This window comes from Eleutherodactylus coqui, chromosome 2, assembly GCF_035609145.1.
Source record: "Eleutherodactylus coqui strain aEleCoq1 chromosome 2, aEleCoq1.hap1, whole genome shotgun sequence".
Taxonomy (NCBI): domain Eukaryota; kingdom Metazoa; phylum Chordata; class Amphibia; order Anura; family Eleutherodactylidae; genus Eleutherodactylus; species Eleutherodactylus coqui.
This window is the reverse complement of record NC_089838.1, coordinates 310,424,228-310,448,781: the sequence shown is the minus strand read 5'-3', so window position 1 is coordinate 310,448,781 and position 24,554 is coordinate 310,424,228. Positions and strand designations below refer to the sequence as shown.

At 45.1% G+C, this 24,554-nt stretch overlaps 1 protein-coding gene across 2 annotated transcripts; it reads right to left on the bottom strand.

The window, feature by feature from the left end:
• Positions 1 to 1,227: 1,227 nt before the first annotated feature.
• On the bottom strand, positions 1,228 to 24,536 carry FBXL12 (F-box and leucine rich repeat protein 12). Of its 2 annotated transcripts, none has more exons than XM_066593540.1 (3): positions 24,415 to 24,536; positions 23,259 to 23,331; positions 1,228 to 5,510 (listed from the first exon to the last, which is right to left on the bottom strand). In XM_066593540.1, the coding sequence occupies exons 1-3, from the start codon at positions 24,426 to 24,428 to the stop codon at positions 4,701 to 4,703; spliced, it is 897 nt and encodes a 298-aa protein (XP_066449637.1). In that variant the 5' UTR covers positions 24,429 to 24,536; the 3' UTR covers positions 1,228 to 4,700. The 2 variants fall into 2 exon arrangements, with proteins under 2 accessions (XP_066449637.1, XP_066449636.1); XM_066593539.1 differs by lacking the exon at positions 24,415 to 24,536 and adding an exon at positions 24,174 to 24,387 and having other exon boundaries at positions 1,229 to 5,510.
• Positions 24,537 to 24,554: the final 18 nt, after the last annotated feature.

The window sequence follows — 24,554 nt, the reverse complement described above, 5'->3', positions numbered from 1 at the left end:
ACTTTTGGCGAGTCAGTCAGTGAGGGCTTTCAGAGATATATATATATATACACACACACATATATATATATACACACATATATATATATACACACACACACACACACACACATACATATATATATATATATATACACATTATATATATATATATATATACACACATACATACATACATACATACATACATACATACATACACACACACACACACACACACACACACACACTGGGTGACTAGTTTCACAATGAATGGGGGAAAAAAAAAAAAAAGGAGTGTCCCTTTAACTCTCGGAAATAAATATCTGTTCTAGTTGAGAAATGTACACTAGGTTCACAGATCGTTACAATACCTAGTTCCAATATCTTTACTGTAACGAGCCTTCTACCTATATGTCCATCAGGAGTCTGGGACAGATTTCAATATACTGGATGCAAACAATGAAAGTTCCTATTAAATAACAACAAGCAGAGATCTTCAAAAAGGAAAAAAAGATCAAAAACATTGATACAGAAAGTATACTCGAAAATTGTATCCAGCCTCCATTACATGATGAGAATTGGCTGAAACATATTACCTTTTGAAACATGTACAGCTATGGATCTGCTACTACACGTTGCAAGAAATGAAAAAAAATTTAAAAATTTCACACAAATTTGAGAGGGAATTCCACCTAAAATGATCACCTGCCACATCATGTTGGTGGGACTTCGTGAGTGAAGGTACATTACCAATTTACCAAGCAGAAGGCTGTAGAGCCAAAGTGCTTGCAACAGAGGGCCACCGAAACCTATCTGCACCACGGTCCCTTTGTTCGGGAGGCTGCTGTCAAGGCGTGGTGATCATGTTTGAAGATTAGTTTGAAGTGGGATTCCCCATGTAACATCTTGTAGGTCACAATGTTGCCTTCTCTGCCATTTCAAGTACAGAAAATCATGGCTGTCCCTCAAAAGGAAATCCACCCCGCCATCCCAGGTTTAACCCGAACATCTTCACCACAGATCAAATAAGGAAACTTTTTCATAGAGGTTTGTCACTGTAAAAGTTAATTTATAGTTGAGGTTCAGCACTAGAGATGAGCGAGTAGTGCCTTAGCCGAGTATCTCCCCGCTCGTCTCTAAAGATTCGGGGGTCGCCGTGGGTGACAAGTGAGTTGCGGCGGGGAGCAGGGGGGGAAGGGGGGGGGGGGGAGAGGGAGAGAGAGATCTCCCCTCCGTTCCTCTCCGCTCTCCCCCGCCGCTCCCCGCCCCCCGAATCTTTAGAGGCGAGTGTGGAGATATTCGGCTAAGGCACTACTAGCTCGAATAATGTGCCTTAGCGAATATACTCGCTCATCTCTATTCAGCACCCATTCAAAAGAGGAGGGGGGGGGGGTCACACGAAAGTGCGTTGGTTCTGTTTGTCGAAACACGACCCACTGTGCCGGGTTAGAAGATTAAATTACCGTTGCCTTGAGTCTTAAACATATCGCACCCGTCTACTAGGATACACTGATGGTACTAACCACAGTGTTTTCAGCATGTACTAAATAGCATTATATAAAAATATACGCAAGACATACAATAAATATAAGCCAAACCTTACCCAAATTACAAACAAAAAGACGAATCTCAATTCTCATATGGCAGTCTCTTTAAAGATATGAAACACAGATGATCAATATGCCAGGTTATCACTTAGTATAGACCATAAACCTGAAGAAGACCACAATCTATCTTTAGGTCTCCTAGCGTATTATGGCTCTATATCACCTCCCAGATGTGTGGGACAACAATACGGCACCCACAGAAGTCTATAGGGCACTTCAGTACGTCTGTATGCCCGATTCTGTATGGAAGCATACAGACTTCTTTTCTGATTCCACATGAATCGAACACGAAACAAAAAACCTTGGCATGATCCATCAGATACCCGTATACGGCATTTTACGGAGGCTTCACACATTAGCACACCAGAGTGCTCATGTATTCTTGGTATGGTGATGTGCATGAAGTTCGAGGGTCATACTTTGGATCCATGTTCCATTATGATAAAATGTGAATAGATCTACATAGATAAAACACAGTTCCTACTTTACACTTCCATACACAACAATAAGTCAAGCCTATAGCTGAAGACAAAGAGGGAGTCCCACCAATTGTTCTCTTTCGGGACTTTCGTATTCATGGCTTTTCCAAACAATAGGCAATTAACATTTTCTCCCCAGAGGTCCGACTCGCGGGACCTGATGAACTGGAGAAAGCCCAACACCACACTAAGAAATTGCTAATAGAAGAATGGCAGTGCTAAAGTTTTCCATGCTCAACTGAGCTTCCATCAGCTTTAATACGATGAGCGGATGTGGAGGATTTCAGTAACATGATCACATTTAGGAGGAGGATCCTGGTAGAACTTCATATTAGGGTTAGTATATGGCTATGGTTACATGGCAGATTTATCTAAAGGCTGTCCAACCAGGAGTTTCAATATGGCAATAACACCCTGTTTGCAGTGTACAATCTGACCTAACCCCCCCACCAAGCAAGTTTAACTAGCATTGTACTAGGGCATGCAAATACTAGTAGAGCAGCATAAGTATTTGGTGGGGGCAAAGCATCACAAATAACGTTCTCTAAATTGGATTTTTTTCTTCATGGGAACTTTAGTTCCTCAGAAGTCCTTAATGATATCGCAGACAATAGCTGAAGCATGGAACATCCCAGCAACATGGGATATTAGTTTACCATTAGGATACCAAAAAGCAATAAAACCTTCTGCCTTTGCCAAAAGAGGGAAACGAAAAAGGTCATTCTCGAATATTCACCCAAAGAAACAGATTTCTGCCTTAAGAAATATGTATGTAGTATGGTGTCGGAGGAAGGGAAATAGCCTCTTGCTTTTGTTAAAGACTATAGAATATTATAGATTTCATATATTATGTAAAATCATCTTCTGTATGCAACATTCTGGTTTCAGAACAAAATTCTGTAACGGGATCGGAGGTGTAGGGAGGTAGATTTCCTGCAGTTCTTCTCTGCCATCCTTCCGATCCCCCAGTTCCTGTTTTTGGCGATCCAAGACGGCCAATACAATCTTCAGATTACCCAATATCCCACAGTGCATTGCTAGTGTTAGACTACCAATGCTTGCTCTCTGATTGGCCAGAGTTACTCACATGATCAGCACAGGCCAATCAGAAAGCAGTGCGCAGGGTACATTAGTTAGTCAGAAAATTACTACAGCCATTTTGGACTGCTGAAAATGGGGCCTGGGTACTGGCGGATTGGAGGGACAGCAGAGAAGAATATCTGCAAGTAATATAGCCCTCTTCTGTCCTGGGACATAATTTTGTCCCAAAACCGTAGAGTTGCTTTAAGTTCATATTCCACAATATTGTGTAGTGGGAAAACCCCTGAAGAAAAAAAAAAAAAAAAGGTCTGAGAAAGAAGAGTAAGTTGCATTCAGAAGAAAGTGCCATGGCCTCTAGAACAACAATTAATCAATACTGATTGACTTTGGATGTAAATGGGGGGCCTGTTCTGCAAAAATGTGACACATGAAGGGAAGATCTACGTAAACGGTTTACACAAGCTTCAACACAACCCATCCATCTAGTTACGATGAGGGTTAAAATGTAGCATGTCCTCCTGTGATTGATATGTATTGCTCCTGCTGAGGTATTAGAATACCTTGGCCACCACTGCAACTATAAAATCAAAGTTGTGACTGGGATTTGCTATCTGCCATTTATGCGTTTAACAGCCAACTGCTTCGAAGAGGTGCCAAATACATGGAGCAAAATGAGTTACGGAGAGCATCAAGCTCCATCTCTTTCAGCAAATGTGGTCCAAGACCGAACCTGTAGGACACAGGAAGCACAAAAAGGGTATCATCCAATGACAGCACAAAAAGTGCTCCTCCTACATCGATCGCGATTAGCAGAGGCCAATGCCAGATGCTACATACAAGAGCTGGCAATATGCTGTTTGTATATAGCTTCTTGTCAGTAGAAGACGCATAAAACAAGCCGGAGGGAGGAGAGTACACTGAAAGAGTCTTGTTGTGACTACTGGGAAAGTAAGGGGTCCACAGTAAATACTGGGGAAACGGAGCGTCTGCTACGACTACTGCTCAAGTGTGGTAGGCCCGCTAAGACTACTTGGCAAGAGCTTTGTCTGTCGACTGGGGGACAAGTTTGCACCACGGTGCGGAGAGCAGTTTCAACTACCAAAAAGAGACCAGGCTTACACATTCCTAGTTCCTGGCCATTTACTTTACATCAACCTCTCCTCAACTGGATTGTATAAACCCAGCCACATGTCACATAGATGCTGGCTCACATCCCTTCCTAAGATTCTTCTAGGACTGCATTGGGGGTTAACCAAGATGCAAGGACAATTGGTTACGTCTGAAGGCCAGTAGGGACAACTAGCAACCAACAGACCCTTCATTCAGTGTTCGGGAATGCAGAGTGTTACGTTTTGAAAGGAGGTGGGAAAAAGTTTCAGAAAAGGATGATGAGAATGACCCGGATCCAAGACCTTATGCTGCGATTCGCAATATAGTTCTGTATGGATCTCATACAGAAAAGTTTACATAGTAGAGGAAAAAATACAAGCATAGAATATGGAGAAGCAGCTATAGGCACCCAGCATTGTCTGGTCTCAAACCGGTAGAGAAGATAGGTGCAAGATTGCAATATCTTCTTTCATAGGGGAATCTATTTATTTTTGAGCACATTATCAGTATTTGAGAATACATTAGTAACTGTACAGTGTGGGAGGCTTTTCCGTATTTCATCTATTACTTGGCCTTCAAAGAAGATCCCATTGAGGTTCAGATAGTTTAGGGCAGGGAGGCTGACACACACGGTACTGATAGAGCTGGAAGAGAAACAGAAGCAATACTCCAACCATAACTTCTCCAGCGTCTTCACTCCAGACAGACAGGCCAGTCCTGCATCGGTTAAGTAGTGGAAATCTAGAAGGGCCAACGTTCGGAGATGCTTCAAGTGACAGCCGATTAAGTGCAGAGTGATATCGGTTATGTTGCATTCGTTCAACTTAAAATGTTCTAATCCTTTGAGGTGAGGAACTGCTTTCTGAATCCCAATGTCGTTAATTCTGTAGGTTCCAGACAGACAAAGGGTCTTTAAGCAGGATTGACTGCAAATGATCTCCAAGTGTTGATTGGAGAAAGACGACACTTTGTTCAGAATGAGATTCTCCAGTTTTAGGAGGCTTTTGGTTTTGGTGGTAGAGGATTTGAACCAGGTTAGTGGGATCTCGCATTCTGACAGCTCAAGGGTCTTCAACGTGGATGGTAAACAGTCAAAGCTCAGGGAGCGGAGGTTTGTTTCCTGGAGGTGGAGGTGTTCAAAATTGGGGTAACGCTTTTCCAGAACCTGAAGGATAGCTGGGGTAAGGAACTCCTGCTTCCTCACCGAGTTTAGGACACCTTTCAGTTTCAAGGTTTGCAAGCTGCTTCCAATCCAGTGCCTCACCAGATGCCACAAGATCTTAGAATTCAGCTGTCAGACAAATATAAATCATTAAACATTTTGGATAGGTTTATATTAGAGTCTTACATCTTATCTGGAGTTTGATAAATTAGACAATATTTTTAAAAAAACATTAAAAATTGTGGAAGCTTGTGGGTTCCATCAAGATTTCACAACAGTGGTGTACAGAGACTTATCTTGGCAATCTGATACCATGACTTTGGCCAGACAGATACCGGTGATCTAAATACACCAAAACACACCGAATGGCCACTTTTAGAGCCACCGACCCTCTCATGACTGAAGCTTTCTGAAAATTAAACCCGTGACCGTATGGACTGATGAATGAAATAAAGTGAGCAAGTTTTCAATCAGTTTTCGTGTGACCTCCCATTAGCCCCAATGCCCACGGGCGGATTTGATTTGCGGAACCCGCACATGAGATCCGCAAATCAAGCCACCCATAGGGAAGCATTGGGCATTTGTATATCATTTAACACATGCGGATTTGTTTTTATTTTATTTGCGGATGCCACGCGCAGATAATAAATCGCAGCATGCTCCATTTTACCACGGATGTGCTCCAGTGATCTCTATGGGAGCTTACGATCTGCAGTGTATCCGCAAATACATTTGCGGATGAACAGCGGGTTTGAAGGTTAAAATCAATTAGGAAGGTGAGGTTGCGGATTTTTTCTGCATGGATGATCCGCGATCTCCCGCAAGTAATTAAAAAAAACAAAAATCATCAATGTAATGATGCTTCGCAGTGCATCCGCTGCAGGAATCCACATGAAAAATCCGCACGTGGACAGGAGGCCTTAGATAGGAATATCCAGCGACCTGAGCTACTTCCAATGAGGCCTGGTCATCGGTGCTACAATAGCTAGGGCCAAAATTTCACTACCAGCATTTTTGGTATGTACTAGATTTCATACACTGCCAGCCTCGTAGGGTTTCTCGCACAATGGTATTGACAGTAAGCCAAGAGTGGTGTAATTGAGAAAAAGCACGTCAGATTAATGCAGATCTTGAGTGCACCATGGAGGGTCAGAATTTGGGGTAAGCAGCATAAATTGATGTTTCCCTCCTGTCGTGTTCAGGGCATGTCAGCACCTCTATCTAATCTGCGGCAACTGCGAGAAGCTTACCTTGTGCACATGGGCCAATATTCCATCAAAAACATTTCAACACCTATGCCATGCCAAATTATTGCAGTTCTTAACATAGGCTGTCCCACTTCTATCAGTTTTCAGACAGCTCTGTACATTGTGCAGTGGCCCAGGCTAGTAATGCAGATTTAGTCTGCAGTACTAAACCAGGCCACTGTGCCAAGTATGGAGCAGCCTGAAAACACATAGAAGTGGGACAACCTCTTTAAGGCCCAAGGAGGCCTAATGTGCTACTAGATGAGGGTCTTTAATAAAGTGACAATTCAGTGTATATAGAATCAATGACAGAGGCCCAAGAAAGGTAGAGGTCAGGGAACCTGTGGTATATTGTGGACAACTGAAAATCTCCTTTCACTACAGCACAGACAATGAGAAAACAGACTGGTAAGAAGTTTTAAAAACCTGTGACTAATCATTAACATTCGTAGTTACCACATTGCGGTCTTTTCTAAAATAAATGGTTTATGTACAAACATAATAAAACGAGGAGGATGAGATCTGATGTATCATTTGTTACCCAAAAACCTCTAGCACCATTGGCCATCTTTGCCAGTCTTTGTAGGGTTGGACAGACGGTCTAGATCCATCAAACAGCTCTTAACTTGCTGGTAACATGGCGTGGATACATCACTGGCCTGAGGCATCTCAAGTCTTAGAGAAGCACATCCTTGTTTACACAAGTCAATGTCAACTCTCTTCTCAGAGATTATTTCCTCCACCTGCAAGTACGGTGAATGTTCTGTGGATGCCGCCCTTTCCTCCCTCTTCAGCCGAATAGTAAAGTGTAACTTCATGTTGCCGGTAACCCACGGTAGGGTTTGTGGACGGTTATTAAAACTCTGTGATTGCCTTATGTAACGGAAAATGGGATATGAAACAAGAGTGAGGAGAATGGAGATCTTGTGGGGTGTGTGGTTTCACAACAGGATTGTCGTAAAGTGTAAACATGGAGGACAATGGAGAGCTGGAGCTACACTAGAGGGGGTCCTTCACCGGTCGTTGGTGGGATCATATAATATATGTACTTGGATGTGATTATAGGGGTCTACAAAACAGAGGGCGTATCCTTAGTATAGATCATTGGGGTCCGACTCTCTGCACCACCATCGATCGGCTGTTTGAAAGGGTTGTGGCATCCCCTTCATCGTTTACTAGGCTGAGCTTCATACTTTGAGTAGTGACTGCCTGGTATCGCAATTAACTACATCTTTGCCCCATTCACGTGGATGGCACTGAGCTGTAATACCAGGAACAGCGTCTATAGAAAGTACAGAAGAATGTTTGGTAAGCAATGAATGGGACATGTCAAGAGTCAAACCACAACTGACCTAATGGCCTGTCCACTAATTTTAAAAACATGGATAACCCATTTAGAGAGGGCCCGAGATGTCCCCCGACCAGCGGAAAGTGTTGCATACTTGCTGACTTCTCCGGTGTCTTTCTTTAGTTTTTAGCATCTTCGGGTTTGCCCACAATGGCTCAGTGTACTTTTGGAGCCCAATATTAGTCTACAGTCAAATGGGCTGTCTCCACTACCCAAGCATCAGTCAATCGTCACATCACCATTGACACTGCGTGCCCACTTGACAGTGCACTAGTATCAGGCTCCGAAAGTGACCGAAGCCTTTGCGGGTGAAAGGGAAGGAAGGGGGCATTTGGCTATAAAGGTGTGCTGCCCGTCTCGATGATCAGAGGAAGTGTCAGGCCCTAGTCAGAAGGGGTTTTCCCATTAATTAAATTCATCCCCCAATCGTCTGATCGCTGGGAGTCCAACTATAAGAACCTCCAACGATCACAAGAACTGGGATCTCATCAGCCACTTGAATGGCGGCACGGTCACACATGACTGTTGCCGCTTCATTGCCTCTCTAACCATATCTCCAGTAGTCCCATAAAGTGAAGACCACCACTCAGACATCTTGCTAATATTCTTTATTAGACATTAAGAACAACCAGTAATACTAATGAGGAGGTCTAATTTATGCACTTCAGACCAGAATCGTCCTTCATAGCTCCAAGAGACATCTTCATTAGTATTGCTGCTTGTAGGTTTACTAAAGAACAATATTAACAAGACCCCTGAATGGTGGTCTTCACTTTAACCATTGGGCCTTCAGTACAGCTAGAGGAACACAGCAGTCGTGCCGCGGACCAGGAAGAGGCGACCTCTTTACTGCTGGACATAGCCAAGCTCTATGTTTGCAGTCCCCTAGACCGTCAACGGAGCAGGTAAACCCCCTTAGAAAGGGAAACCACCTACACCGATAAAACAGTGAGGTAATAAACGTTTCCAAAGTAAATTTCTTGGACATCCTGGTCAAACAACACCTTTAAAAAGAAGGTATTCACATTTCCCGCACCGCATGCAAATTATCGGGGCATGGTGTGTTGGGCGGGCCCGATTGCCTCTACTGGCCTGCGTACCTCCTCTAATAGCGCCGCTCTCTACAACTGTGCCATCAACACGGTGACCAAACCTTTGTGTATGCGCTGCGAGCCCCGGGCCCATCGCATATGCAGTTCATCTGTTCCTTTTGTGGACCGATTCAGTAGAGTCAACTGTGCATAAGCCACTAATCCCCCACTACCAAACCTACGATCAGTCTGACCGCTACATTGACGACGTCTCCATGTCACGGCAGCAGAGAGGGGCGGTGTTAGGGGATACACAAGCCAACAGAGACAGTCCAGGACGTCCACAGATTTGCATGCGGCGCAAGAAATCTGAATACCTTTCTAAAAGGTAAAAGATTGCAAGAAAATTGAAAATATTACCTTAGGCGCTCTGAGGAACCATGGAAGCCGAAGTGAAGAATGCAGGTATGAACCTGCTAAATCTATATATATAAAATTGAATGTATGTCTGTCTGTCTGTTTGTCCTTTATGCGCTACTACACCATTCATCCGATCGCCATGAAACTTTGGGAAGTTGTTGAGTACACTCCTGGGAAGATTATAGGCATAGTACAACTATCCTACGATAAATGGCGCGCGCGCGAGCGTCGTCGAAAGTTACCACCCCCCCACGTAGATGCCCCAAGTCATAACTGCCTTTGTGATGTCATAACTGCCTTTGTGATGTCATCAACATCGGACGCCCTTGAACATGCCCCAACATGTTCTATAAAGCTGCATTGTGATGTCATTAAGGCTCTATTATGACACGTACAGCTTGGAACCACTAGAGCACGCCAGCCAATTACCATTGGAGTTGGAAGTGGGTAAACAAGTACTAGGATATCTTCCTAAGAAGCCACAGCAGCCGGATAAATTGTATGTTCCACCCAACGGCTATTTTATTCAGCCCGCAAGGGGGAAGCAGCGGCCTACAAAATCTCATTCAGGTAGGTAGGTTCAGTTCTTGGAGGTTGGGGAATGCTTATGGGCAAGGCCTTATGTCTCATCCCAACTCGATTATTCAATTCTAAGCGCAAAAGAATTAGCGTCCAAATTTTATGTACGGAATTTCATTCTCTCACTTCCCAATGTCATAGAAACTTGAAATTTGGCATGAGCATTGATTATGTCATAAATGGGAAAAGCTAATGGGTCCCAACTCGATTATTCAATTCAAAGCGCCAAAGAATTAGCGTTCAAATTTTACGTACGGAATCTAATTCTCTCATTTCCTGATGTCATAGATAGATAGACTGTATGCAATAACCTAGATAGATAGATAGACTGTATGCAATAACCCTGATAGATAGATAGATAGATAGATAGATAGATAGATAGATAGATAGATAGATAGATAGATAGACTGTATGCAATAACCCTGATAGATAGATAGACTGTATGCAATAACCTAGATAGATAGATAGATAGACTGTATGCAATGACACGTACAGCTTGAAACCATAAATACTAGAGCACGCCAGCCATTTACAGTCAGTCTCCATTGGAGTTGGAAGTGGGCAAACATGTACTCGGCTATCTTCCCAAGAAGCCACAGCAGCCGGATAAATTGGATGTTCCACACAACGGCTATTTTATTCAGCCTGCAAGGGGGAAGCAGCGGCCTACAAAATCTCATTGGTCGCTGCTGCCGTCATTTTAAAAAAAGGTACGCTCAGTTCTTTCATGGAGAACAATGTTTAGTGGAGAACTCGCTTATTGGATACAATGTTGCGAGCTGGGGAAAACCCCTAGAATAATCCACGGCACGCAGGCAGACAAGCAAAGTGTAAATAACTGGATTGGATAGCTGCGCTAAAATTCTTGCTTGGTTGCTATTTCTTATACTGCTGAGGTAACATAAAAGCTGTGCTGTGATTGGTTGCTATATATTATACTGCTGAGGTAACATGAAAGCTGCACTGTGATTGGTTGCTATTTCTTATACTGCTGAGGTAACATGAAAGCTGCTGTGCTGTGATTGGTTGTTATATATTATACCGCTGAGGTAACTTGAAAGCTGCGCTGTGATTGGTTGTTATCTAGATATATAAAAAGGAATGTATGTATGTATGTCTGTCTTCGCGGCAACGCGCGACGGGTACGCTAGTTTATTATAAAAAGCAATCCTAAAAAATGTGTATATACACACATATGCAATAATGCACAATATGCAACACGTTTCGTCGCACTACAAAGGCGATTTTATCAAGCACTAGCGTACCCGTCGCGTACTAGCGTACCCAATCACAGCACAGCTTTCATGTTACCTCAGCAGTATAAGAAATAGCAACCAAGCAAGAATTTTAGCGCAGCTATCCAATCCAGTTATTTACACTTTGCTTGTCTGCCTGCGTGCCGTGGATTATTCTAGGGGTTTTCCCCAGCTCGCAACATTGTATCCAATAAGCGAGTTCTCCACTAAACATTGTTCTCCATGAAAGAACTGAGCGTACCTTTTTTAAAAATGACGGCAGCAGCGACCAATGAGATTTTGTAGGCCGCTGCTTCCCCCTTGCAGGCTGAATAAAATAGCCGTTGTGTGGAACATCCAATTTATCCGGCTGCTGTGGCTTCTTGGGAAGATAGCCTAGTACATGTTTGCCCACTTCCAACTCCAATGGAGACTGACTGTAAATGGCTGGCGTGCTCTAGTATTTATGGTTTCAAGCTGTACGTGTCATTGCATACAGTCTATCTATCTATCTATCTATCTATCTGGGTTATTGCATACAGTCTATCTGTCTGTCTATCTATCTATCTAGGTTATTGCATACAGTCTATCTATCTATCTATGACATCAGGAAATGAGAGAATTAGATTCCGTACGTAAAATTTGGACGCTAATTCTTTGGCGCTTTGAATTGAATAATCGAGTTGGGACCCATTAACTTTTCCTATTTATGACATAATCAATGCTCGTGCCAAATTTCAAGTTTCTATGACATTGGGAAGTGAGAGAATTAAATTCTGTACATAAAATTTGGACGCTAATTCTTTTGCGCTTAGAATTGAATAATCGAGTTGGGATCATACATAAGGCCTTGCCCATAAGCATTCCCCAACCTCCAAGAACTGAACCTACCTACCTGAATGAGATTTTGTAGGCCGCTGCTTCCCCCTTGCGGGCTGAATAAAATAGCCGTTGGGTGGAACATACAATTTATCCGGCTGCTGTGGCTTCTTAGGAAGATATCCTAGCACTTGTTTACCCACTTCCAACTCCAATGGTAATTGGCTGGCGTGCTCTAGTGGTTCCAAGCTGTACGTGTCATAATAGAGCCTTAATGACATCACAATGCAGTTTTATAGAACATGTTGGGGCATGTTCAAGGGCGTCCGATGTTGATGACATCACAATGGCAGTTATGACATCACAAAGGCAGTTATGACTTGGGGCATCTACGTGGGGGGGTGGTAACTTTCGACGACGCTCGCGTGCCATTTATCGTAGGATAGTTGTACTATGCCTATAATCTTCCCAGGAGTGTACTCAACAACTTCCCAAAGTTTCATGGCGATCGGATGAATGGTGTAGTAGTGCATAAAGGACAAACAGACAGACAGACATACATTCAATTTTATATATATAGAAGAAGATAACAGTACAAAGAACAGATCCTTCCTTATAACTATACAATGTGGGACTTACACTCAGGTGGGACCCAATCCTGGGCTTTCTGTCCGCATTCATTGACAGATTGAAGCAAATGCCGTGGTGTAGCACATAGGACTTCCGGGTCCCTGCTACTGATTGTGATGTCATCACGCTAGAACGTCCTGGACATGGTGTATGCACTTGCCTACAGCAGCCCGTCAGACGCTGTAGGACTTCCGGGCCTCGGCTGCTAGGTATGATGTAACGACGCTGGGACCGCGTCCCGATCATGGGACTTGGTCATGTGATCGCTCTCTTGTTATCACTTCGGCTTCCATGGTTCCTCAGAGCGCCTAAGGTAATATTTTCAATTTTCTTGCTATCTTTTGCTGCCATTCCTTAGGGGGTTGGGCCCCAATCTCTTGGGGATACAACTAACCTGGGCCAGCTCCTTCCCGCACTCCTGGGAAGTTTAGGAAACCATATATTTTAAAACTCTATTTTTTTGTCCATCCTCTGGATTCTCGTTGAACTTATTCTACATGCACACTGGGACACGGAGCTGTCGAGTGGAGAGTTTCCCTACGGACTGGGGGGACTTTTCCACCTACTCCGGGTAAGTGGTCTTCTCTACCACTGTGATTTACATTTTACTGGCATTAGAGGGAGGAGCGCTGTCCGTACTTTTCCTTTTCACCTCATTTCTAAAAGGTAAGATGTGATCAGGTTGTCCAACAAAATAACTTTGGAAGTGTTGCACTACTTTATCGGGGTAGGAGGATTTACAGCCGCGGGGCTGATGACAGGTTCCCTTTAATTACATGTTAATAGTTGCGGCATTTTACAGGAAATTTGGCCAATCGACTAGCACTGGTGATTCAACATAAACAAGTAGACTCAATGGGGAAGTGAAGCAAGAGGCCAAGCGATGAGTCAGGCCAAGAACACGCCTCCCCGAGAGCCGTGTACATCTGGCCCTATAGCACATCCTCGCGGGCTGCTAGTCTCTGCACTCCATACAAGGTCCCGGTGGGGCAGATCCGTGTCACTTCCTGTAATAAATCAGTTACACCACCTGACTGCAGGGGCGCCGGCTCTGCTGGTTGTACACTAACCGCCAGCTTCCTGCGAGCGGCTGACAGCTGTGTAGAGAGAACCGTTACCGGCTATGGACTGAATACACTGCAATACTCCTGCAACGCTGCCAGCTGCCTCTAGAAAAACTGGTGACCTACTGAGAGCTTCTCCACCTAAATACAGGGGGGAGGGGAATGATGCAAAATTAAAAAATAATTAAAAAACAGCCATTCTTCAGGTCGGCAAGGGGTGTTTTTTTCACAGCGTCTAGTATAAACATGATTTGTACTCACTCGCTGCGGTGATACCAGATTTATAGGGTTGCTTTTTCTACTTTATTGCCTTTGCAGAAATGTTTATTTTTTTACCCAAGTTGTCTTTCTGTCAGAGTATCTGCGCGCGGCGCGCTGGAGGCTTCACTGGTACCGTCTTGGGGGTGCAGATAACTTTTGGATCCCTTTATATAGTTTTTTTTTTAGAGACAAACTAAGCAAAAAAACCTGCAATATCAGGAATTCCCCTTGTTACAGTGTTCACCGGACTGATAAATAATGTATATCAAGTGTGACGATTCCGACTATACGGGTTTTTTCATTAAAATTTTTTTCCTTTTTTATTTGGAATTTTTTGAATAACACTTTACTGCAATGTTATTTTCAACCTGTAAAGGGGTCGTGCCGTGACTGAAGGGGCCGTGCCGTGACTGAAGGGGCCGTGCCGTGACTGAAGGGGCCGTGCCGTGACTGAAGGGGCCGTGCCGTGACTGAAGGGGCCGTGCCGTGACTGAAGGGGCCGTGCCGTGACTGAAGGGGCCGTGCCGTGACTGAAGGGGCCGTGCCGTGACTGAAGGGGCCGTGCCGTGACTGAAGGGGTCGTGCCGTGACTGAAGGGGTCGTGCCGTGACTGAAGGGGTCGTGCCGTGACTAAAGGGGTCGTGCCGTGACTAAAGGGGTCGTGCCGTGACTAAAGGGGTCGTGCCGTGACTGAAAGTCACCCCCATCTACAGAATAAAAGATAACTTATAGATCGGCGGGGTCTGACTGCTCGCACCCCCACCCATCCCGGGAATGGTCATGAATGTGCGACCGCTGCTTCCCACACTTTGGGACCTCCACCAATCTGTACGTAATTCCCTTTTCTGTAGATAGGGGATACCTGGCGATCATGGCCCAACCCCTTTAATAAGCCAACAAGGATACTACTTACGTAGTGCAGATATGCCATAGATGGACCTTCCCTGAGCCCACCGCCTGCCGTGGAACCAATCACTTACCTGGGGTGACACACTGAGCTACTGATCACAACATCTAAAGAGTTAAACAACTGGGATCGGAGGTTTCTCTGACCCCCGCCGTTAGAACAGTCTACAGATTTAACGGTGTGTGCTGTATTAGTAAATTAACCCCTTAAAGGCTGTGTCCAGTAGTAAACTATTGATGGCCAGGAATAGTAGATCGGCAGGAGTCAACCACTAAGGACTGCCTTTCATCAGGTGTTCACTGGGCTGATGTCTGTAGGAAGCAGACAGCTCCGCTCCCGCAGTGTGATAGACATGATGATTATTTATAAAATGTCTATCGCTTTGTATAACCCAAATGTATTATGCTATTGTAATGACTTCAGCCTAATGTGGAACTCTGCTGCATAAGGAAAGAGTTAAATCACAGTGTTATATGTTATTGCTTGAGTGTTTTCCCAGTCCTCCCCATCCCCCACACACAGAATCTTCTTGAACAAAGGGATATCTACTTTCACTTTCAGATTTGGACACATGTTAAAGACAAAGGCTTCTACTTGAGAGAGGTGGGGAGAAGGGGAGGCGGGGGATTCTATATGATCCGACAAATGAGAATCCTATATGTTACTGATGTAACCTGTTGCACGCCCATTGTGTGTCTGTACAATAAAAGGCCCTGTCTGGCTGTTTCTGGGCAGAGAGCCATTTTGGATATGAGGCTGATAGCTTGTGTCTAATTTGCTCCACGATGATGTGTGCACACGATACAATTAGGAAAGCGACAAAATACCCCAAAAGCCTGCTGGAGAAAATCATAATCCAGTTCAGTGGCGTCTCTGGGTGGACCGAGTTAAGAGATTTTGATTTCTTTCATTCTGGAAAAATACAGAGATCGGCGGATGGCACGCAGAACTCAGGGGCCCGAAAATCTACAGAACACGGTAAGATTGCTTTATGTAAATCTACCGATGTGATCTGGGTTCTGACTGCTTTTCTGCCTGTACCTGATCCAGAGTGATAAATCAATGAAAGGCAGGTAATATAGTTCTTTCTTACTCGGAAAAGACCCCCGTTTTAACCTGCTTAAGGGGTATTTTGTATGCTGTGTCTGTTATGTCTGAGACGGTTAAAAATTGTGTATACAAGACCAAGAGATAAATTCTGTGAGGGTTAATGTGTCGGGAGGGCGGACTCGGCTGTTTAAGTCTGAGGGAACACGCCAGTGACACGTGCTCCTAGGTAAAACTAGTGTGAGGTTAGGAAGATTTATGATACGAATACTTACCATATGATTGAGCGTGTTATGTTCTCATATGTGGAAAGGTATTTACGGGTGAATATGGCCGTGGTGTGACGGCTGATTTCTCCAGAATATTATTGAGGTTTTGGTCATTGAAAATAATCGTCAGTCTCTGTGTATAGCTAAATGTCCTGTCTAGATCGTGTACAAGGAGTGCTCTTGGGGATTACTAGTATACGGTGGGCTGTTATAAAGGTAGATGAGATATATACCTTGGGTTGATATAAAGGTGGATATATATATATACCTTGAGCCGTTGTGGGTATTCTCCAGTAATCCCGTCTGTCTGCTATTATAGAAACAATGTGCAGTGTTGATTATTGGGGGAGGGGTGCTGGTAAGAGAGTGGACTGAAGTTAAGCCACTAAGAGCACTTCTCAATTAACCCTTTCTGTTTACTTTGTCTTTCCCTGTGTTTTATAGAATTAATGCGTATTGTAATCTGAGTGGGAAAGAAGGGTTATATGGGAAGGATTTGAAGAAAGCAGATTTTACAAAAGAAACAGTACTGTGTGCAGAAACTTTGAATAGAATAGAATAAGCAGGCAGAATAGAATGAGGGATCAGTACAGGATGTTTTGGAATATGCAAAACATGTAGAAATGTTATACAAAGAGAAGGCTCAGGAAAAGTTGCAGAAAGGAATGCTAGGTCATGGACAGGTAAGATAGGTTGTAGAAAGTTTTCAGAAGATGAGCAGGAAGCCTAGCAGAAAGAAATGTGTTTTTAGATTGCTAGAAGGAGGTATAATGTAGTTAAGAGATTGAAGAGGGGAAAGCATGTAGGGGGGTATGTGTATTGCTAATGAACAATGTAATGTCTTTGTGTTGACTGCGGCCCCTCCCTGTAATGGCGGCCGTGCTTGCAATGTTTACAATCCAACATGGTGTGACTCTGCAGTAAATGTAGTGAGGCCTGCCCCCACCCTGAAGTTACTTCCCCCCATGTGCTCACTTTCAGGGTGTGTGATGTTACTTCCGGTCCCTCCCCATCCGGGGCAGGACCTGGCCCCGCCCCTTCCTCCTCCAGCAGCCATCTTGCCTCACCTGGAAGTGCTGCTGCCCCTGGCCCCGCCCGTTCCTCCGGCAGCCATTTTGCCTCACTTGGGAGATTTGTAGCCCCGCCCCTTTCTGCCTCTGGCGGTCATTTTGCTGCATTTGGGAGGCCTATATTCCCCAATGCCACTGTATCCAGTGCTAACATCATGATTGTCTGAAGTAAGGTTTTGTTTGGCCAGACTTTGTTACGCTCCAAGATGTGGCCACTTTGGATGTGTGATAAGTTCAGGGAAACAAACCTTTGTGGAGATGCAGCTTGGGACATAGTAGATGACTAAGCTGGTTTATAGTGCATGGAAGATTGGAGTTGATGCATGGGGGGCAGAGGCCGGGAATACATGACAGGGGACGCTCTCTCATGTTCCCAGGGGCTCTGTTTTCCACTGCCCGCTTCTCCAATGGATACTCAGACAGATGATGTTATGGAAGGCTCCTACAGATGGAATAATTTCCCTATAGTCACCCAGCAAACTTTTTCATGCAATTTGGTGAATTAATTTTACTTTTTATGTGAAGAAAGAGGGACTGAATTGCCCAGAGTAGGATGTTAATTCATCCGTATTCTTTAGTTTTTTTTAAGTCTTTTGTATATTCTAGTGTCAGTCTACACTGAAGCTATAATTATATTCCGACAGGAGAGTAAAAGCTAAACGCTGGCCATACCCTGAAATACTATTACACTGGGTGACGTAAAATTTTACTTGTGTTGCGCCCCCTTGTGTTAAAAAATGCTAACTGCGACCTGAAATAAAAAAAAAAAAATTTTTTAAGGAGATTTTTGCTCAGACTTCGCTGCATACAATGTCACCTTGACCTACAAAGTGCTTGTTTTTGTGCCTCTTGGTTTACTAGTTTGAACGCAATGACTCTTTTTCCATTGAGTATTGCGGTTCAAAAGGGGGGAGGCATAGGTGATCTGGGCCATAGATGATCTAGGTGTTGTAGATCAGCTATTGGGTTTGGGAAAAAAATAAATAAATGATTTTGTGCTACAAGATTCCGAGCCATGTGAAATAGAACATCAGAACGATTATTTAGTACTAATTCAGTAAGAAACTGCAGATATGCAAACAGTTATCAGAACCTCTGTTGATAATGCATATGTTGAGCTTTCTGCAGATGGTACCAGGGTGAGGATTGATGACTCCACATCGGATATGCAGTGGTCACACAACAAGATGTCCTAGAAGCAGAAGCTCTGCCTCCGCATGTCACAGTACAATAAGCGGAATGGAAGGCCCTCACTGAGGCGTGTAGAGTGGCGAGAGGTAAGACCGGCAATCCTTTACACTGACTCCTGGTATGCATTTGGCATAGCTCATGATTACGGCCCAATATGGAAGGCCAGACAGTTTTTTACCTTAGCAGGACAACCAATTGAGAATGGTGCAGCGGTACAGAGTCGCATGGAGGCCCTACTTCTACCTGACAAAGTTGAGAGTTCGCACCGATTCCTACACTGGAGAGGCGAGAGACGACACCCTCGCTGACAGCGCAGCAAAGGCAGCGGCCCTCAAGCCGTGGAAGAAAGAAGAAAGATACTGACAGCATGAGTCAGTGTTAAAAAAAAACTTTGGACATTGACAAAAATTTGGACTTTGATATGCTAAAGACTTTTACAGTTACCAGCCAGCAAGGAAGGAAAGAATAAATGGACTAATATGGGAGCAGCAGAAACAGGACAGCGTGTGGTGAACAGTCAACAGCACTTGCCCACCACAGTTCCTGTATCCCATGATGGCCCAGCTGATGGACGCAAAGACCCACCTAGTAAAGCAGTAATGACGACGACGCTTGAAAGAGGTTGGGCGACTTCTAGGTTCTCTGTAGCTGCTGCATCATTTGTCCGGTTTAGCATGATCTATGCCATGGGTAAGTCAGGGCAGAAGTAAATTTGCAACACCACACTTGCCGGGACCACTCTACCCATTTCAGGGATTGCAAATTGACTACGTTCAGCTCCCACTTGTTGGGAAGTATGAATACGTGCTTGTTGTTGTTGATGTCTTTGCAGGTTGGAGGCCGACCCTGTTACCAAGGTAAACAAGTAGGTAACCGCAAAGAAGCTCATGAACGAGGTAAACTGTGAATATGGGGTACCAGAGGTGATTCAGAGTCAGACAGAGGTATAAACTTCGCAGGTGAATGTAACATGTCATGTCTGCTCTGGGTGTATCCCAGGCCTTTTACATACTGTACCACCTTTAGTGTAGTGGAAAGGTGGAGAGACGTAGTGGCACGCTAAAAGTAAGATACTTAAAAATGACGCCACTTTGGAAAGACTGTCATCCAATAGCCTTATACAGTGTTAGATATGAACCCAGGGGGGATTATACATTATCTCCCTACGAGATTGTTTGGGCTAGCCCCAAGACTAGGTTGTTACTATACTCAGTAGTTACAATTACAATCTGATGTGTTGACTGAGTATGTGATTTCCGTTGTTAAAGAACTAACCAAAGCCTATGCACAGGTGTTCTCTTCCAGACTCAGAGGCAGACACTGGGACACATATCTTGCAGCCTGGGGATTGGGTGTGCATCAAGAAGTTCCCCAGGAAGCACCCTCCTGAGCCCCGATTTGATGGCCCCTACCAGGTGCTTCTGACTACTGCCACAGCTGTGAAACTAGCCGAAAGACTTACATGGATCAACGCTTCATACTGTAAGAAAGCTTCAGATCCGGGAGACCAGTCTTAGTTGTGCCAAAGACATTATTCTGGTTAGAGCTAGTGAGAGAGGAAGGTAGCAACTGGAATCCTTAGTCGGAAGAATATGGGGGTATGGTTACCTTCTAGTATAACTCGTCCAATGCTCAAGTAGCCGCATATTCCTTCGACTATTGTACTGTGGTCCCGTGTCTAGGCGCAAGATCCCACCGCAGGCCAGATTTAGCTCAGTCCAGCTGGTTATATGACTTATATACCCGGGGAATACAATATGCTTGCGCCACTGATAACGTCTGGGGAGAAGACTGCCGTTATTGGGGATTAGTGGGATGGAACGCAGGAACAGACTAGTCCTATAAACCGCGAAGTGCCTTAAATAAGAAAAATAGGAGCGGGAAATCCCTAATTAGTCGTATAACCCTCCTTGAGAATAATAAGGACAGCAGGTATTGGAAGGCTGAACTTAGTATGCTGCTTGGTTTTAATGCGGTTGTTACACTAACCATGGGAGATCCAAGCCCGGGGGACGGGGGAGACTTATAGTCTGGGGACATACCGGTACGGGAGGATAGATCCCTTAGGGAAGTTTAAAATAAGGGATATGGTAGATGCAGCCGAATGGAAGCCTTCACTTAGTCCCGTGCCCATAATTAACCCCCTCCGCCGTAAGATAAAGACCTTGACGAACATGATGATCATAGCCGACCCTACCTTTTGAGGACACCTTGACAGTAGCGACTGGCTACTCTGACCAGAATCTCTGGTTGGAGTTGATGAGGTACAATGCTAACAGGAGCAACAAGTCTAACTGTTGCGTGTGCGGTAGTGCCCGACTACACTCGGGGATGGTCCCCCTAAGTCTCCCTGTAGATGCTGAAGAGTGGTTTATTAGTCTCTTCACGAACATTTCCGCTAATTTCACTGTCCGTGAGAAATGAAAGAAGGAATACTCTATAACTACTTAAGTGTTTGCACCGGAGAGAGTATTACTGACTACCCTGGAAACTACACCTGCCAGGCAAATAGGCAGGGTGGAGGGAGATTTTTGGGGAACTCTCCAACGGGTATTGCTCCTCCTACAGTATGATAGGAGGGGAATAGATGCAGAATCAGGTCCAGTCCTTAGGAGACGTTTACTGGCTTTGTGGAGACATGAGGTAGAGGACCCGCCTGGAGGGTAATTGGACAGGGGAGTGTGCCTTAGTAAAGCCCTTATGCTCCTCCACATCCTGTCAGACACCAACGTTTCCCTTGTTTGAAAAAGATGAAGAGCCAGTTCCGATAATGTCAACCACATGCGCTACCAAAGAAAAAGGAGAAATGTACTAGTACTGCGCCTGCCCCGATCTCCTAAGATGGACTGTCAGTGGAATTCCCATTTGCCTAGGGATAGTGCAGAAGACCTTAGGTTCCGGCGAGGGCACACCCTGTGGGGTGTTAACTTGTACAGATAGAGGGTATGGATGCCCGGAAATGAGCCCAGGGAATCCATGGCCTCCCTCTGAGGTGAGGTAGGGATCCCCCCCTCCTAGGAGTAGGGACTTACGGGCAGTGGGAAAACCCTGACGCAAGGGTGAGGCGACTTGGACGTGTTCACCATTAGGACTATCTCCAGGAGGGACACTGGTGTGGGTGAAGATTAGGGAGTCCCACGCCGTGCGTACCTGTGTACGCTACTAGTATTGTAACATTATGCTAGAGCGAGAAGAGAGACCCCTGGTGGTAGTTTTGATCTACACGTGTACATTGACGTCATAGGATAGCCAAGGGGGGTACCTGACAAGTTTTAAAAATTAGAGACCAAGTTAAAACTAGATTCGAGTCCACTTTCCTGATCATTAGGGTAAATAAATGTTGACTGGATTAATTATGTTTATTATAATTAGCAGTGGTTTATAAATTATACTAGAGACGCCTTATAGGGACTAGTCGACCAATAGGACCTACCTCGACTATGACTTTTTTTAAAAATAGAATGGCCTTAGAGACGACTTTAGCTAAAAAGGGGAGTGTCTGAAAGATGATAGGGGAGACTTGTCATACCTACATCCTAGACGACACGTGACCCGCGGGTAAAGACGCAGTTGCCATTAAGAAGCTGACCGCACTAACTAAAAAGAGCTAACTTTTGGGACCAGCACTCGCCATGGATGAGCGGGTGGTAAAGGATCCTGGCACAGACGGGCGTCGCTGTTGTATGTGAACTGATGGTTATCTTTTCTGTTCTAGTCTGCTGTGTTATCCCCTGTGTCAGAGAGACCTGTGAAACTGATGCTGGAAAAGCCGCTCCCACCATGAGTTTGCTGGATGCATCCCCAGAAGGAGTGGACAAGTCCTACACCCCCTTGAAGACCCTAAAACGAACCTTCAACGCGCTCCAGTTATAGGCTCATGCGCAGAAGACTGTGAAAATTAGATAAAGAATTAGAGGATAGACATTTTAAGGGGGGATTGTGATAGACATGATGATTATTTATAAAATGTCTATCGCTTTGTATAACCCAAATGTATTATGCTATTGTAATGACTTCAGCCTAATGTGGAACTCTGCTGCATAAGGAAAGAGTTAAATCACAGTGTTATATGTTATTGCTTGAGTGTTTTCCCAGTCCTCCCCATCCCCCACACACAGAATCTTCTTGAACAAAGGGATATCTACTTTCACTTTCAGATTTGGACACATGTTAAAGACAAAGGCTTCTACTTGAGAGAGGTGGGGAGAAGGGGAGGCGGGGGATTCTATATGATCCGACAAATGAGAATCCTATATGTTACTGATGTAACCTGTTGCACGCCCATTGTGTGTCTGTACAATAAAAGGCCCTGTCTGGCTGTTTCTGGGCAGAGAGCCATTTTGGATATGAGGCTGATAGCTTGTGTCTAATTTGCTCCACGATGATGTGTGCACACGATACAATTAGGAAAGCGACAAAATACCCCAAAAGCCTGCTGGAGAAAATCATAATCCAGTTCAGCAGCAATGGCCCGGTTAGGTATTGCAGGCCAAGTTCCCATTGAAGTAAACAGGAGCTTTGCCTGTAATACAAAGTCTGGCCACTGCATGCAGAACGGAGCTGTCTGCTTCCTGCAGGAATCAGGAGCGAATCAGCCTGGAAAACATGGCAGCGGATCCCTACTGACTTCTATTGGTGTCTTAAGGAAAGGCATCCATAGTCTACAAACGGACAACCCCTTTAAGATGGGTCATTCAATCTGGACTCAGAGATCCCTATAGAAGCGGATAATAAAACTGCTGATAAACGAATATCTGACCTTGTATGGCGTCAGATCCACGTATCTCCACAAGGACTTGTCCAGGACCAGCCTCTTCCACCGCTTGCAGACCCTTAAAGAGAGCACACAGGAACGGTCAGTGACAGGAAGTGTTACCTTCTAGAGGGGCAGACGGGAACGATGCGATTCTGGAGGCAGAAATGGCGCCGATTTTCATGCAGATTTTTTACAGCGGATAATACGCACCAAAACCCCCATAAATGTGCGAGCCGCCGCCGCTGCGGGGTTAGTGCGGACCCGCGACAGACGTCACCTCTTCAACTGAAAGCATTACATCTGCAGCAAAAAGCGAGTCAAAATTAGCACTAATGGCGGATTGTGATGCGGATTTTCCATTGCATAAAGTGCGCAGAACGTCCCCTACACATCCCTCAGCACGCCTGCCGCACAAAAGCCACCCGATCAACTAAAAAGAGGTGAAATCCACCCCGAAAATCCAGTGCAATAATTGGCGTATTTTGTCACGTTTGACCTTGCGAGAAAATACGCGGCGCGTCCTATTTGGGGGAGGATTACGCAGCGCGATGCACCCATGAATCGCAAGGGCTGCCACAAATACGCGTATAATTCTGCGCGCGAAAACCGACAATAATGTCCAAAATATTCAGGGAAACGTGACTGTCGGTTGTGTAAATATGCGCGTATTTACAGATCCGCCCGTGCCAACGTATGCGTAAAGTGGCGGCGCCGCCTACAAGTAAACGCACAGCCGCCCCAATACACGGGCGTATATACCGGGCCTGCGGCCATTGTACAAGGCTGAACACACAGCATCCCAGTGACACTCTGGACTACAAGTCCCAGCATGCCCTGCCCGCCCCCTGTAACTTGTAGTACCACTGCTCATGCTCAGGAGGACCCCAGCCCTGCTCGCCCATCCCCCCCGCCTCTCACCGGCAGCTCCGGATCAGGTCCCGGACGGACAGGAAGCTCAGCACCTCCAGGAGGACGCTGTCCGGCAGCCACGACAGGCTGGGGGTCGCGGACAGTCCGCCCGAGGTCTCAGCGCTACAACGCGCCGCGGCCGACATCATCTCCATGGACACCGCGCACTTCCGCTTCACGGCTGTCATCGCCGACCACAGAGACAGCTCTGCGCTGGGCAGAGCGTCTCCGCACATCACCTGCAGCTTACCCAGTGCGCACCATAGACGCCACCGCAGGACAGAGCGTCCCTATCGTTTACCATAGAGTGGCGACACATTCCTGCCTGAAAACGGCACCACAAATCAATACAAGCCCGTTCTCTGCTACAAGCGCTGCCAGTAGTGTTGT

Coding starts and splice junctions, on each gene's coding strand:
- FBXL12 (XM_066593539.1), bottom strand. CDS start 24,352: ATGACAGCCGTGAAGCGGAAGTGCGCGGTGTCCATGGAGATGATGTCG. Junction 23,332..24,173: donor GACCTGATCCGGAGCTGCCG/GTGAGAGGCGGG, acceptor GCTCTCTTTAAG/GGTCTGCAAGCGGTGGAAGA. Junction 5,511..23,258: donor TGGATCTGACGCCATACAAG/GTCAGATATTCG, acceptor TTTGTCTGACAG/CTGAATTCTAAGATCTTGTG.